The following is a 16,455-nucleotide window of genomic DNA, read 5'->3' on the forward strand; positions in this document are numbered from 1 at the left end:
CACACACACACACACACACACACACACACGGTTTTAGGACTCCCCACATTACATGTCTATTGGTGTTACCTTGTTTAGGACATGTTTAGGCAGCCATGATGGGGAGATTTCTTGGGTGTTGCCTCTTACATTTCTAGGACTCATAGTCTAACAACACAGCAGACTCCCTATTTCTCAGGCACGCCTCTCTTCTTTTTTTGAGTCAGTCTTTGTCTTAAGCCACTGTTCTACTGCTATTAAGCAACACCATGACTCCATGACTATAGCAACTCTTACAGAAGAAAACTTTCAATTAGGGGCTTGTTTACAGGTTCAGAGGGTTAGTCTGTTATCATCACGGTGGTGCACGTGGTGAGGGAGCAGGACACCTACATTCTGATCAGCAGGCCCAGGGAGAGACTGGGCCTGGCATAGGCTTTTGAACCTCCACCAAGACCACAACTCCGAATCCTGGTTCTCTCAAAGAATTCTACTCCTTATGGCTAAGCATTCAAATATAAGGGCCTATGAGGGCCATTCTTACTCAAACCACAACAGTCTGACTAGGTAGCTCAGGCTAGCCATGAAGCTAAGTATCCCCAGGGTGGCCTTGAATTTACAGCAAGTACTGGAATTTATAGCATAAGCTACTACATTTGATTTACACTGTTCCTTTTATTAAAAAAAAATGTTTCTTCAAGTTAATACCAAAATGCTCATTTATAACTGTTAAAAGAGCCTCCCCGCCCCCCTTTTTTTGGTTTTTTGAGACAAGGTTTCTCTGTGTAGCCCTGGCTGTCCTGGAACTCACTCTATAGACAAGGCTAGCCTCGAAAATCACCTGCCTCTGCCTCCCAAGTGCTGGGATTAAAGGCGTGCGCCACCACTGCCCGGCCTAAAAGCCCTTTTAACAAAAAGTTCTGACAGCATAAATTTTAGCTCTGTATGTTATGTTACTCTGAGAAGTACCTGAGATTGGTGTCTTTCCTACTTGAAGTGCAATTGGTGAGTAAGTAGGTGAAGAGATAGCCGATGGGCTGGTAGTGATGCTCCCCAAACTATATTTTTTTGCACTGTTCTGAATGGGGCTGGAAGAAAACTGTCCCTGTGATAAAAAATAAAAATCAAGGCAGTAATCAGTGAGTATATTTAATTTCTCTTTGTCATGGTTATACTGCAAGGCCTTTGTAGTCTTCACAAGATGCTTATAAATTAGAGTTCATAAGAACCAACAACAAAAGCCCTTGCAACAGAGACAAGACTACTGAAGAATTCTTGAAGTGAAATTTCAACACAAAATGAATTAGGGTCAAACAAACCATTCATTGCGTTTCATATCAAACAGCTGTCTATGAAAATAATCTCTTAATTTACTCCATCAATGCTAATCCACTGTTTATCATTTAACACTGCTAATCTTTTGTTAATTCAGTAAGTAACCCAGGCTGCGAGTCCTTGAGACAATTTGTTCACCTCTCTACCTCTAAATACAAAACTGAAGTCTGCTGGCATCATACATACAAATGAGAAAATTCCCAGTGCCCAAGGGCACTCCCCTTGGACGTGTCTGGAGTCTTTACATCCATACACATCTAGGACACATTAACCAGCCACTTTCTGTGGCACGTGGCATGTGTCCAGGGTTTCTACACGTTAATGGAGACAAATCCATTGGATAAAACACCTCAAGAGATCCCCGGGAAGTGCTGGGAGGACTTCTGGGAGAAGCTGAAGGCAAGGAGTCAGAGATGCTTCCATTCCCATCTAAGAAGAGCTTTCTTCTGAGAGACGAAGAACTGAGGTTCCCAGGAGACTGGTCCGCGAAGTCATCAGCTCTAAAATAGCCTCCTGCATTTACCAGTAACAGAGAGAAAGCTGCTCACTGTAAGAAGTCACTACACTCACAGCACCGAGGTCTTAAAAAGTCATAAACCATGTTTGAAAGTGTTTCAATACATGTGTGTATAATGCTTAAAATGATACTCTGATTTTTGGAGTGTTTCATTAGTTATTTGCTGTTGTTACTGTTTTGAGTCAGGGCCTTACTATGGAACCCAGGCTGGCCTTGAACTTGTGGCGATCCACTTGTCTCACTTGCTGACTGCCAGGAGTGTGCCACCGTGCCTGACTTGTTATCAGTATTGTACCAGCACCATTAAAGTGTTTATCATTTGCTGCCCACAGTAACGTTCACTATGATAAAAACACTAATCCAGGTCACGGTCAGGAAACAGAAAAATTTAGGACAGTTTCCTGCTTAATGACAACACTACCATTCACAAAAAGCCAACAAAATGAAAACCTATGGTTTAAGTTACGAAATACTCAAGTCATACAGTGTTTACCTAATATGGCTTCCAAATTAAAATCCACAGGAAGAGACAGCAGAGTCTGACAGGCAGCTGAAAATAAGCAAAGAGACTGGAAGTACGCACACACAAAAGTATGTGGAGGCCACGGCACGTGTGGTGCATGTGCCTGCCAACCGCCCTCTCCCCAGCACGCTCCAGGAAGTCTGCTGGTTCTCTACTCCATGCCAGACACTGTCCTCGGCTTCATTTCCCACAGCTTCCAATCGGAGCTAATGGCAGACGTCATTCCCAGGCTGTGAGACTTGGACAACGCTGAACAAGACACCAGCAGACATTAGGGGACTTCTCATAGGAACACATTTGTGTTTTCTTTAAATCTTTCCCAAACCAGAAATCAAGTCACAATTCATATATTCTACACAAGAAAGCAACACATGATTGCTATGTGTCTAAAGCGTGGCTGAATACAATCTGTTCTAATGTAGCCATTTTTAAAAGTCAGTTCTCTTTTGGCTCATTCACAAAACAGTGCCTTAATTTGAAATGGATGGTACAACACGAACTCTGTTTACGTTAACTGTAGCTTAACATGCAACCCGCTGCTTTCCGGAGTCTGCTCATACCTACCGTTGCATTTCTGAGAAGGAAGACTCGGCTTTTCCCCAGCAGGAGACTCGCTAGTACTATTTAGGCCTGTAAAATATTTTAAATATATTAAATATCTTTATCTAATTCAGGGTTACATTTTCCAGAATAAAATGCTACACACTACAGTCTTTCATATTTTAAAGATAAATATCTAAATTTATAATTTTAGCATCTTTCTGTTGGATTATTTAACAAAGAAAAATAAAAATAAAAGATTACTATACCAAATTAGAAGGTATCATGTAATTATTAGATTTTAATGACAGATAATTATATGTGGTTTTGGTATACAATTAATATTTTGATCTGTATATACATTGTTGAATGAGCACATAAGGCCAATATATCTCAAACAGACTGTGTCAGTTAATTTTCCTAAAATGGGTTTAGATAAACTCAATTAAAATGATAGATTATTTTGACAAAGAAAAAAAAAAACCTGACATGTGATGATTAAAACTATACTCAATTTTATCAGAGTCAACAATACATGTTGTGCCAGGCGGTGGTGGCACACACCTTTAATCCCAGCACTTGGGAGGCAGAGGCAGGCGGATTTCTGAGTTCGAGGCCAGCCTGGTCTACAGAGTGAGTTCCAGGACAGCCAGGGCTACACAGAGAAACCCTGTCTCGAAAAAACAAACAAACAAACAAACAAACAAACAAACACAATACATGTTGCATGCTGGTATATGTCTTCAATCCCAGAACTTGGGAGGAGAGACAAGAGGAACTCTGTAAGTTCAAGGACAGATAGCCTGGTCTACATAGAGAGTTCCAGGACAGTCAGAGCTGCATAGACCCTGTCTGAAAAAAAAACGTTCATGTTTTAATTATTACTTTTTTAAGATTTATTTTATGTATATGAGCACACTGTCACTCTCTTCAGACACACCAGAAGAGGGCATTGGATCCTATTACAGATGGCTCTGAGCCACCATGTGGTTGCTGGGAATTGAACTCAGGACCTTCTTGAATAGCAGTCAGTGCTCTTAACTGCTGAGCCATCTCTCCAGCCCAAGTTCATGTTTTTAAATCTTCGATTTTATAACTTAACAATCACTAGATCCAGTACAGAATCCTGAGAAGAGTAAATGAGTGGGCCAAAGACTGAATGAAGTATTCAACAATTACTTGTTGAATACTGTCACAATGGGCACAATAAAGACAACGTTGGATTTTTGAGGCTCCCTTCTCCCAAAACCACAGATGATTTTAGAATGAAGTCCAAACAACTTAATATTAGACTCCCAAAACCCTCAGAGTGTCACCTGCCATCTGTTTTACTGCTGTTCTCACTGTGGTGAGCAAACACTACGCAAAGAACCTTATAAGAGGAAAGACTCTAGTGCACACTTCATCACAGTGGTACACAAGGCAGGGGAAAGGAGACAGAGGGGTAGGGACAAGACACTCCCAGGGTCTTGCCCCAGTGACCCACTTCCTCTAAGACCCCACCCACCTCCTAAAGTTTCCCGATTCTCCTAACACTAACTAGGAGATTGCTGCCTGGGAACTAAGTATTAGGACACAATTTCCTCCCATTCTTCGGCACCAATGGAGGCAACACAGACTAGCCCTGTCATGTACAATGCCTGCTAGACACACAACGGACGCTATCTTTTGGTTCTAGAATGTCTCCCAGTGGCTCACGTGTTAATAATGGTTTTATTCTCAGCTTAGTGCTATTTAGAAATGTATATGCTTTAAGGTGTGGGGTTTCACTCAAAGGTCTTACTAACCAATAAGGTAGGCCCTTGAAGGGGACAGAGGGCCCACAGTCTCCCTCCTTCCCCTCTTCCACACCTGGCCATAATTAGAACAAGTTCCCTACATCAAGTGTTCCTACCATGATGCACTGTGCTGCTATAGGCCCAAAGCAGAAAGACCAATCATCTGAGGCCTGAAACCTCTAAAACGAAGCCAAAATCAAGCTCATGTTTACCTGTCATGCCTAGGCTCTGGGTTTGATCCCCAGCATGGCATTCCCTAGGTATGGTGACAGTAACCTCCGAATTCAATGAGTACAGGCAGGAAGAGAATGAAAGAAGGAAGGAAAAAAGGAGGGGAAGAGAAGGGGGACATTCTACAAAGGGAAGCTTCCTCTTCATTATTCTGAACATGAAGTAAGCCTACTCTCTCTGAAGGACACACTGCTTCTGTCCTCCAAGGGTGATGAAAACATCTTCAAACATACACCTATGCACATACACACATATAAATACAGCTTTACAAAGCTACTTTGGAACAGAGTCTTTCCATCTAACTGCTTGCAATGGGTGCAGAAGTGTGACTGTCCTGAAAGCTAGTCTCACAGTGTTACCTGAGGCAGCGCAGCTCTGTAGAGCAGCTCCTGAAGCTACATTACACTACAACGAGCTGGCCTCCTGTATAAAGACTGTCTTTTCTGCTTTGTTCTGATACTGCCTCACTTCAGCAAAAAACTTTCTCATAACAAATTACTACTAAAAACTAAGATTAAATGAAGGTATAATCATCTGCAAGAAAATCTAACACTAAAAAATGGGAATCGGGAGAGGCTGGTAGTTATGAACCCGTCACCATGAACACAGACTTTCAAAGTTGTGAGGATAATTCGCTAGCTTAGTCCTTTCATTTTCCAAACAGAAAGCCAGGATCAAAAAAGACTGACTAACGAAGAGCACTCTTCTGGTCAACTGTATCTGGACAGCCACAATGCAGGCCTCCATTTCCTAGCCCATGCCAATTTTAGTCTGTAATGGCTGATAGTGATATGAGACCCCTGGCTGTAATCCAGGCTTTATCATCTATCACTCTTACCATCTCAGTAACCTTACTACGTGCTCAAACCTCCCTGACACGATGCTTACTCAGCAGCAGCGGAGGCCAATGACTGCCCTTCCTCCTACCGTGAGACATTCCTGAAAGCGCATAGCATCACCCTTGTAGAGAAAGTGCTCACCCCACGCATGTACTGTTGCCGTGGATCCATGAGGAATATCCTCCTTACACTTAGAGCACACCCATGCTAGACAGTGGTCAAAACAAACGACAGAGAGAGTAAACATAAGACACCCACTGCCTGTGGGATTGCTGGCTTGCCCTTCACATGCTCTGTACAATTCACAGATGAACAGTTCTGCTGTATACCCCACCCCCAAATCTTCCTGTCATCACCCTTCCTCTGTCTGTGTAAAACCTGGCACATCATCAAAAAACCAAGTAACCTGAGGATCTTATATAAAATACTAGCCTTCAAAAAAATCACTGAAAATGGCATTCATGATTCAACTCTTTATTTAAAACCAACTATTAACACTTATGAAGTCAATGCAGGCATCCTTAGAGTTAGTATTCATAATGGGCATTAAAAAATGCTTTCTGAGGAGAATAGCAAAAACAACAAAAGAAAACCCAAACATATTTCAATTAAGTTTTGATATTTACCTAAAAAGGAGTTAATCTTGTCACACAGAGGATTTAATTTGAAGCAGGCTCCTAACCAAAGCCTGTAAATGGGTGCTGCTCTGTGTTTCCCTACAGTCACGGTTTTGGATGCATGTTGAATACTCACATTGACTTAGTCCCTGGTTTTCGCACGCTGAGTACTCACATTTACTGGGATGAAGCTCTGAAGGCTGTTTTCCATCATGATCAGTCCAGGGAGAGGGCACAATGACATCTTTAGTAAAAAACTAGGAAAATTCAAGTTGTACAATCAGGCTTAAACTCCCCACAAATGGGAAAAAAGTACCTTCACTGTTTTTAAACAACCATCAAGGGTGCCATATATGCTAACTTGGTAATTTTAAAATGTTAATATTCAATGCAACCGACCAAAGTTAAGAGGGGAAGAAATGTAAAGTACACATAGAGAGAAGTCTTAATACTTTAAATTAACTGTTTAAATTTGAAACTTACAAAATAAGCTAAGGATATTATTCACAGGTAAATTACTTTTGCTTTCTCTGCCAATTTGTTTTGGGGCTGGTGACAAATTTAAGATTAGAGGCAATACATGGAGATAAATGTATACATGTAAGTAAATGGTGTGCTGGACTAGCCTGGACTGGCTCTCAAGATCTGAGTCTAAATTTTCAGGAATTTGGATAACTTAAAGCCAATACTATAAGTAAAAGTATATAAATTTACAGTTAAATAAACGTCACTAAATCAATCATTTGAAACAAATTACTTATACATTCTTTTATATTTGCCCATATCTATGTTTTTAAGGTTAATTACACCTTGGGTATATATATGGTGGAATTTGTCTCACTGTGGTGTGTGAACGGCAACCGTAGTTTTCCCATCCAGTGATACATTAGTAGCTGGAAGTTGGCTATTGTTTGAGTATTTCCAGTATGGGTAGCAGCAATCATTGAAAACATACTAGGTTTACAAAGAGAGAACCAGCTGGTACAAATGTACCTCTGTGTCCCAAGCTATTCTACTCAAATGAACAAAAACCATCTGTCTATATCTATACTTATCTATGAACGTATTTCTCTAAGTGTCCTCCATCGTCTGTCTGTCTGTCTGTCTGTCTGTCTGTCTATAGCTGCTATAGTCTTTTGTTCCTAATGCAGTACTTCGTTTTCCCTTTGTTTCCAGGGGAGAATGTTTTCTTTTCACTCTTAGACACTCTTAGAGGACAAAAGCTAACTTCCTTGACTAAAGCTGTGATGAGTCTGTAAGGAAATCAGGTGAAACTAAAGGGAATGGGAACAAGTTAACGCTATAGGAAAGTGCAGAGGAACAGTAAAGAGCCCATAAACTTAAGAAGTGTCACACACGCTTACACGTACACTCAACATTAACTAGAACCCAAATACGATGCATTTAAAATAACAAGCAGAGCACAGACATTTGAAAGTTTGCTAATGTTCAGTATTACAAAAGCAAAGAAGCAAGCAGCAGCATCATAGACAAGGAGCAGAAATGCTCTGGCCTCTTAGGGAGGCAACAAGGTAATGCCCACCCAGGCTGGAAATCCACAGAGCCTCCAGCTTACCAGTCCACTTCAAGAAGCACATACAGACCACACGCTGTAATAATGAACAGAACTTAACATCTATCACCAAGGCATTATTTATGCACTTACTAAAATGCAAAAATCTGTATGGATGATTATTTGTAAAAATCTAAGAAAGATCAAGAAAAAGAAAATAAAAACAAGATGCAAGTCGAAATGAGGATGAACCTGTCTAGCATATTTAAAGGGTGTACAATATTATAGATATAAAATTAGTCCTAACTACAAGGGAAAAGCTGCAGCAATTTCCTTCAGAGACTGATAAAGAAAGCTTTTATTCTCGCTTTATATTTGACAGCTTTGCTTTTGACATGTATATATAAAATATACTCTGCATACGATATACTAAATCCTGACTCCCACTCCGATTTTATTCCCCTATGTTTCACCTGTTGAACTTCCCATGAAACAACTTCCAGGATTCTAAAGCGAGAAGATATTTTCCAAAATGTTGGAAAACTATACCTGAGATATTTAGCTTGAGAAGAGTAACAGTGGAAATTTAAGACCAGATATAAAGAGGAAAACAAGGTTTGTCAGGATAAAGCATTATACCATTTTCTAAACCAAGGCTGTAATCTGAAGTATAAGGGACAGAAGATTTATGTCAGAAAAATCAAGGAGGGGCCAGTCACCTGACTCCAGAACAGGCCATTAGTACAAATCTTTTAGGGTACAGAAAAGCCAATGTAGTTAAGTGGAGACCAAAGGCGAACAGGAAAGCTCAAAAGTGCTGCTCTGACAGAAATCCTTTATGAGGTAAGAATTAGGTAATCTTTATACTAGTTTAGGAGAATTAAGGCATTTTATGAAATAGATTCTAAATCCTTAAGAATGAACAACAAAAGACAAAATTATTGTGTATTGAAACTAGACAGTGGATGACTAAAAATACTCAGGTTCCTTTACATAAACTCCAACCGAATCAGAAGTTTGTGCTCATCGGTCTTCTGAAAGCACAGGGAAGACAAACTCTGTTAGGCCTTGAGCATGGAATGATGACCAGAGAACAGTGCCCCAAACCAGACTTAACCCAGACAGAGAAGCGCTAAGCCCATGACTTCCATGCGCACTAAGAGAATTATTGAGACAGCAGAAAACTAAGGGCCTTGTAAAGAGCTCAGAATGATGCAGGGATAGATGTGGAGGGAAGTGCTGAGGACTCAGGACCAGAGGGGATTTCAAGTCTTCCTAAAGGAGAGGGCACACATGCAGAATTCATTGGTGGATGGCTTAGTGGTCACAACAGTGTCAGTTACCTCTTCAATGGCTTTCTGTCTTTTGTCTTCCACATCTTTATCTATTCTATACAGAGATAAAGAAGAAAAATAACCAGGCCATTATTTCACCTTATTGAACATTAAAAATTATAACCTTTCAAAGAAATAATTTTCCTTCATTGAACTGACAAACATTAAACTCATTGTAAAAGAAAAACTTGTGTCTTATAGCATTTAGCTTATGAGGTTTCTAACATTCACTGTAGCTGTCATGCGTACTTTCCTCTCGGTAGAACCCTGGATGGAAGAAAACTTTCTTTTAAAAGGCTTGTGCTGATATATCCAAGGTCCTACCAATAATGTAATTTAAATAAAGTGCTTTGAATCAACAGAAATGAAGTATTTTGTTTGATAGAAAACTAGCAACTGTCCAAATTCTCTCTTTTTTTCAGTTACAGCAGATTCATTATAGTGGTGATTTTAGGATAAATTTAATTTCGAAAGAAAATTAAGAACCTACTTTTCTGAACAGATAAGCAAAAATATTAATTCTAAAATATACTAACAATATAAAATTTTGTTCAAATTGATAACCTTTTTGTTCTAATGAAACACAGAATTACAACACAAATTTTTCTGCTATGAAATTTAGTATAAAATGTCGGGTCCCAAGCACAAGGCATGACTTGCCAAGGATGTGGCAATTAGCCTTGTAAGACCACTTCTTTATTTGTGCTAGGAAAGAATGGTTAAAATCCATCCATAAATTGGTAAACAAAATTTAAAAAATAATTTTAAACTATTTTCCTCAGTAACTGTTCATATACATAGCTGTTCCTGCTTTTTTAAGAAAAAGAAAAGAAAAGAAAAGAAAAAAGTAAGCGTGTATGAGGGTGTGTGCGTTTCAGAAATTAAGGTTAAATGAATTTTTCAAGTCAGGGAATTATGACAAAATAAACTATGATGACCCGCATGACCTCGCATGGGTGACAGGCCCTGAGTCTAACAACTCAGTTGCCTTCACTATCATGGCCATATGATAACCATATCAAAATAACTCTTTATGCATTAATCTAGCTTTAGCCCATCCCAAATCCTTCTGCAACTTCACCAGAGGGGCTCGAGCCTGAAATAGTCGGCTAATTAATGGAACCAGGTAATTGCTGGAACTGAAGACTCCACAGTAGCACACAGGGCAAAGTACCGCGTCTAGCATCCCATGGCGCACACACACACACACACACACACACACACACACACACAGGCGGCAAGTGTTCTGATGTTCCTTTATTCCGACACACCTTCGTGAGCCACACATATCAAAGGAAGGCCTGGGGCCCTGGTTAGTTAGGAAGAGGTGTCAGCAGCCACTGCTTGTTTCCAAGCATGAATCGATACAGTCTGTGGAGAGTGTGTTCACTTCCTTTGGTAGAAGTCTTACAAGCATTCAGTGAACTACATCAGTAAATTGACATTAGAACAGATTCCCACTCTCCTCCTACATAGCATACCCACCTACTCAAATACACTATGTGTCTCTCTCTAAACTCAGCCAGATGACACACCCCTAGTTTTGTAAAATATACTGCAACTGTGGATTATTTGTCCAGTTAGTTTTTCAGGACAGGAGTAATGTGCAGTGCCTCAGAGCTCAGGAAGTGTCTCCACGGATGATACCACAGTTGTCTGAATTCAATATACTGAAGAGATAAGGCAAAAAACCAGAGTATATATTTTGCGAGGAACAAAAAAAAAATTATTCATATACTCATTTGACTTATTTTTTAATCTTCCCTATAGAAGTATTACTTAAACTTTAAAGTCCCGCATGTTTTCTCTTCAGCCTATTCTCCTTTGTCTAAGACTTGAGGTGAGTATTGATTATGGGAGTGGTCATCAGGACACTACGCAGAGAGAAATGGAGTAGAAAGGCAGGCAAGCGATCAGAAGAGCATCTCAACAGTGGCATCTTTCTGTGACTAAAGCCAAAGAGGAAAAGATCCAATTGCTTTGGACTAACAATGTACCTATCTTATGATGGAAAATTAAACACTGAAAAGCCATGTATTTGATTCTTTTTCAAATATTTAAAAAAAAAAGGCTATAAGCCTTGCTCAGCCATTATCAGAGAAGTTTCCTCCTGAAGTAGATGAGAACAAATACCCATAGCTAGACATTATGCAGAGAACTTGCAACACCCAGCATAAATGGGATGTCTCCATCACATCCCTCTCTCAGGGCTCAGGGAACACTGCAGAAGAGATGCCAAAAGAGTATAAGAGTGCTGGGCAGTGGTGGCGCACGCCTTTAATCCCAGCACTTGGGAGGCAGAGGCAGGCGGATTTCTGAGTTCGAGGCCAGCCTGGTCTACAGAGTGAGTTCCAGGACAGCCAGGGCTACACAGAGAAACCCTGTCTCGAAAAAACCAAAGAGTATAAGAGCCAGAGGAGACGGAGCACACCAAGGAGACAAGCAGCAGTGAACTCGGGCCTGCGCGGGGCTGCGTGGGTCTGCACCAGCTCCTATATGTATAGATTATGGCTTCTGGCTTGGACCAAGAGGGTCTCTGGTTCTTGTGCTTCCTCTTGTGCTCTTTTCCTTCTGTTTGCTTGATCCAAGCCCAACGTATAAGTTTTGTTTCACCATATTATATTAATTATACTATATTACATTATATTCTATTATCATCACCTAGAAGCCTGTTTGTTTTCTAGAGAGAATGGAAAGCGAGTGAGATCAGATGAAAGAGGAGGCGGCGAGAAGCTGGAAAGAATAGAAGGAAGAAAAACCATAATCAGGGTACGTTATGTGAGAAAAAACACTACTTGCAATAAAAGAAAAAGAAAAAGAAAAAAGAAAACATCAGACTATAAAACAAACGTGCATTAAACTATAAATAACTAATAAATAAATGTTTTAGCAATCTGTTCATTAAAAAGCTACCTCTGGTCCACTAGCAAAGTGCATGCTCCACTACACTGAGCATCACTGAACAGCACGAGTCTGAAGCACAGTAGAGACTGAAGAATACATAGGACATCAACAAAGAAGTGCAAGCTACACAGGTGGCACGCAGAATTAAAGGAAAGAGAATTTGTGGGCCCACGAAATGGCTCGGCAGGTAAACGCAACTGTCATGTACACCCCCCTCCCTAAAATCAACCTCTGGACTCCAAGGTGGAATGAGAAACCAACTCCAAATGCTGCCCTCTGAGCTCCACACCCACTCCATGGCATTCGTGCACTCAGGCTCACAGATACTGTGTTTGTAATCACAGATCCTTTAAAAGCAACTGCGATTCCTTGATGAACTGTGGTAAAGCTGAAGGATGCCTAGAGCTACTGTCAACAAATGCTGCTGCATTCAGTGTGTCTTAACTTGTTAGGTTTTAGACTTCCCCCAGCAGGCAGCAACCGAAAGGAATCTTGTTTTATTCTTAGACACCAACCCAAACATCAGAGAGACAACTATGGAGAAAGGTACAAACGTTAAAGAGCTTTTCCAGCTAATCAAGCACTAGGGAGGCAGAAGTGTTTTGAATCAAGGGTGAGGGGGGTGAGGGGAAGGGACGTGGTATGAGTGTGTATGTGTCAGTTGTACAAGAAACGGATTTCTATACAGACTGCAATTCTAAGTCAAGGAAAAAAAATCCACATCAATTTTTTTCTTTGTTGAGATACATACATATATGTGTGTGTGTGTATATATACATATACACACACACACATATAAATAATAGGCTTTTAGAAATTCTGAAAGTTTTTCTTTACGTAACAGTCTGTTATTATACTCAAGTAGGAGAAAGGAAAACTTACCGAGAAAGACTTAGGTAGGAAGCCTGGCGATGAATCTCCTCTGGGTCTATTTCTACAGGATTTATTACAGCCAGCTGATCAATAGACCACCTAAATTTCCCTGGAGTCTTAACAAAATAAATATACATATAAAGTCAAACTAAAACAGTTTATCAAAATGATACCCAATGCTACCTTCAAGACTGTAGGTGGCTATAACATAAACTTATACTTTTGAAGCTTATACTTTTAAATGAGTTCAATTACTCTAGATTAAATGGCAGATGGTAACCAAATCACACCAAGTCAACCTGCTGCACACTCTCTCTTAAAACACCAACATCTTCTGAGTAATTTTAAGAATGGCACAATACTCTAAAAACCAGAGCAACAAAGGTATAGAAATAAGATTAGCACTCATGTGGGAGAAACCATGCCCATGGTTACTTTACCAAAGGCTGAAGACCTTTATTGTCATTGAGAATGAAATCTTAGCTATACAAATAGCTCCAACCGCTTCTGAAATAACTGATCTTCAAAATATTTAATATCATCTAGGGCTTCTCCATATGAACTATTCAGCTGGTCCCAAACCTTACACCTTACTCAAATCTAAAACTGTAACTACGAATATCCCCAGAGGGAGGCGGGCAGGACGTTATTATTTCTGTCTTTGAAGTTTAATTACAATTTAATCGATGCTAGGTGGTGGTGCATGCCTTTAGTTCCAGCCCTCTGGAAACAGAGGCAGGAGGATCTCTGTGAGTTTCAGGCCAGCCTTGTCTAGAGAGCTTGTTCCAGGACAGCCAAGGCCAGATAAGGAAACCCTGTCTGGAAAAACCAAACCAAAACCAACCAAAGCAAACCAAACCCAATTTAATTGAAAGCATTCTTTTTTTTTTTTTTTTAAAGTATAGAATAGAGTGTATTCAGGGCATGGGGAGGGGAGTTAAGAGGGTAGTAGAGGCAGGTAGAGGCAGAGAGAGTGAGAGAGAGAGAGAGAGAGAGAGCGAGAAAGAATGAGAGCAAGAGAGAGAGAGAGAGAGAGAGAGAGAGAGAGAGAGAGAGAGAGAGAGAGAAGAGGCCAGCCATGAGTGCGTGGAGAGGGGGGAAGGGAAGGGGAGAGGGAACAGAAGAGATCAAGAGAGAGCAAGAGAGAAAGAGGAAAGTACTCTTTTATTATTGTGTGCTTTTATCTATGTCCATGTTTGTGTAGATATGTGTGTGTGCATGAGTGCGCGCATGCATGTGCACACTCATGCACATGCATACTAGGATGCTGATGGCCAATCTTGGGTATTATCCCTCTTGGTTTTTGAGACAGGGTCTTCATTGGCATTGATATATCCAATCAGTAATCTAGGCTGGCTGGGCAGGGAGCCCGAAGGGTTGCCCTGTAATTACCTCCCCTGCAGTAGGAGGACTAACAGCCATCATTCCTGGCTTGGTGACATGGGTTCTAGACTCTGACTCATGTCCTTGTGCTACCAACTGAGCTATCTTCCCAGTCTCCATCATTTACTTTTGATTAAGGTCATTTTAATTTAGCCAACTTTAAAATAAGCTAGATTTTATCATAATCAGTTACTATTGTAAGGCCAAATTAACGAAATAGCTATATAAACTGTATCTGGTTCATGCACAACTTTCCCATGTCTGAGCTGACATAACATGCAGAAGAAACAGCCATCTGGTGCCCGAGTTAGGGCTGGCTATGCTGGCACACCATGACCAAAGCAACCTGGGGAGAAAGGGCTTATTTGGCTTATACTTGCACATCACTGTTCACCACTGAAGGAAGTCAGGACAGGAACTCAAACAGGGCAGGAACCTGGAAGCGGGAGCTGAGGCAGCCATGGAGAAGTGCGTGCTGCTTCCTGCTTTGCTCAGCTTACTTTCTTATAGACCCCAGGACTACCAGCCTATGAACAGATCCATCCACAACAGACTGTGGCTTCCTATATTAAGTATTAATTAAGAAAATGTCCAACAGGCTTGGCTGCAACGCAATCTAATGGATGCATCTTCTCAACTGAGTCTGAGACTTGAGCTTAAGTCAAACTGACATAAAAGTAGCCAGCACACCTTGTTTTACACTTTTTCTAGGTAAGTGCGGCTAACAAATCAAAAGAACCTTGCCAGTGTAGCAAAGTCAAAAGAGCTACACTGATGGAGCCTTCCCCTGATTTCCTAAAGAACACACTTCCTATGTTCCATCCTTCTGATAAATATTAATCATAGCATATTCGTCATAATTTCACAATTGCTCATTTTGTTGAGTTTATTCCAATACCACAGGGGTTTGCTCCCTTTTATAATAACCGCAAGCATTATTAGGGCTAAACGCTTTTAAATGGCTGGGCAAAAGAAAACAAAGGTAGCACTATCTTATGGCAGAAAAATAATATGAAATTCCAATTTCAGTATCCATAATTCCTATGAGAACGTGGCATATTTGTCTCCATCTTGCTCTTGGCTGCTAACTTTGGCGTGAGGTGTATATGAGCAGCTCAACTGTGACCGGGTAACTTGCAAAGCCTGTCGTCTGTCGTTTCTGTGTTGGTGTGGGCAGTTCCTGGAAGTCCATCTACATGCAAAGAGTGCTCAGATCATGTTTGCTTAAAGAACCATTAGAAGATTAGGTGCCATCTTCTTCCTGTATTTACACTTAAAATTATTTGTAGTTACTTCCACTTAAAATCACTTGTAAACACTAGGCAAGAAAAAAACTTACTGGTAGTTTTGTGGACTTAAAGACAGAAGGACTAGCAAGGGTTTGTTCATGGAGATTAGAATAATCACTAGGACTTTCAAAGGGATTTAAAACAGGGATCCTTCCTGGAGTTTCTGGTGTTATTTGCATTTTTAATTCGCTGACATCTCCCATAGCCCAGGAAGCAAGCTAAAAAGAAATCAGAAGTATGCATATTAAAATTATTGAGTACCATAGATATTAATCCTGACAAAATACATTAAACATCTCACAAAGAGTTCACTCCAAATCGAAACTCTTGGGGTTGGTTTACAGTTTACAAAGGAACATCAATCCTATACGTTTTCTCAGATGATCCCGAAGCTAACTCTGGGAGCTGGGGAAGGGAAGGCATTGCTGCTATCATTTTTCAGAGGAAGCAACACATGCACGGAAGTTAAGCAGCATATATGAAACAGCCAACCAGTTATGAGTGAGCTCTGGTCCAATCTGATTACACTAAAAACAAGTACCTTTCCAACCAAACGACTTCGAGTTGTCGTTTTCTTTATTCATCATCTCAAGAGTAAACAGTATGAACATCCTTCGAATACCCAAGTAATTCCATACAGAACTGCAATTATTACTACTGGCAAGTTAGTCCTCACTTGAGCAGGGTGACTGACAGGGTGGATCCAGGTGGGGATTTAAACTACTTTTCCTGAAGACCACTCCCCCTCCAGGATCCAAAGGCAGGCTGCATTCCTTCCAAAGAGGATTACAGCCAGAAGG

The 16,455-nt window shown here is 40.5% G+C and overlaps 1 protein-coding gene across 1 annotated transcript in view; it reads right to left on the reverse strand.

Annotated features, from left to right (window-relative positions):
* The window catches only part of Bora (BORA aurora kinase A activator), a 28,689-nt gene that overhangs the window by 11,955 nt on the left and 279 nt on the right, over nucleotides 1-16,455 (reverse strand). Inside the window, exons 2-9 of the mRNA XM_028756575.1 lie at nucleotides 15,706-15,873; nucleotides 12,993-13,099; nucleotides 9,216-9,261; nucleotides 6,535-6,616; nucleotides 2,919-2,984; nucleotides 2,325-2,381; nucleotides 1,664-1,827; nucleotides 949-1,084 (exon numbers count right to left, since the gene is read on the reverse strand). Of these exons, the coding sequence (XP_028612408.1) occupies nucleotides 949-1,084; nucleotides 1,664-1,827; nucleotides 2,325-2,381; nucleotides 2,919-2,984; nucleotides 6,535-6,616; nucleotides 9,216-9,261; nucleotides 12,993-13,099; nucleotides 15,706-15,858 (811 nt within the window). The 5' untranslated portion in view covers nucleotides 15,859-15,873. The remainder of the gene's footprint in view (nucleotides 1-948; nucleotides 1,085-1,663; nucleotides 1,828-2,324; nucleotides 2,382-2,918; nucleotides 2,985-6,534; nucleotides 6,617-9,215; nucleotides 9,262-12,992; nucleotides 13,100-15,705; nucleotides 15,874-16,455) is intronic.

Source organism: Grammomys surdaster, unplaced genomic scaffold, assembly GCF_004785775.1.
Source record: "Grammomys surdaster isolate TR1022 unplaced genomic scaffold, NIH_TR_1.0 126124, whole genome shotgun sequence".
Lineage (NCBI taxonomy): Eukaryota > Metazoa > Chordata > Mammalia > Rodentia > Muridae > Grammomys > Grammomys surdaster.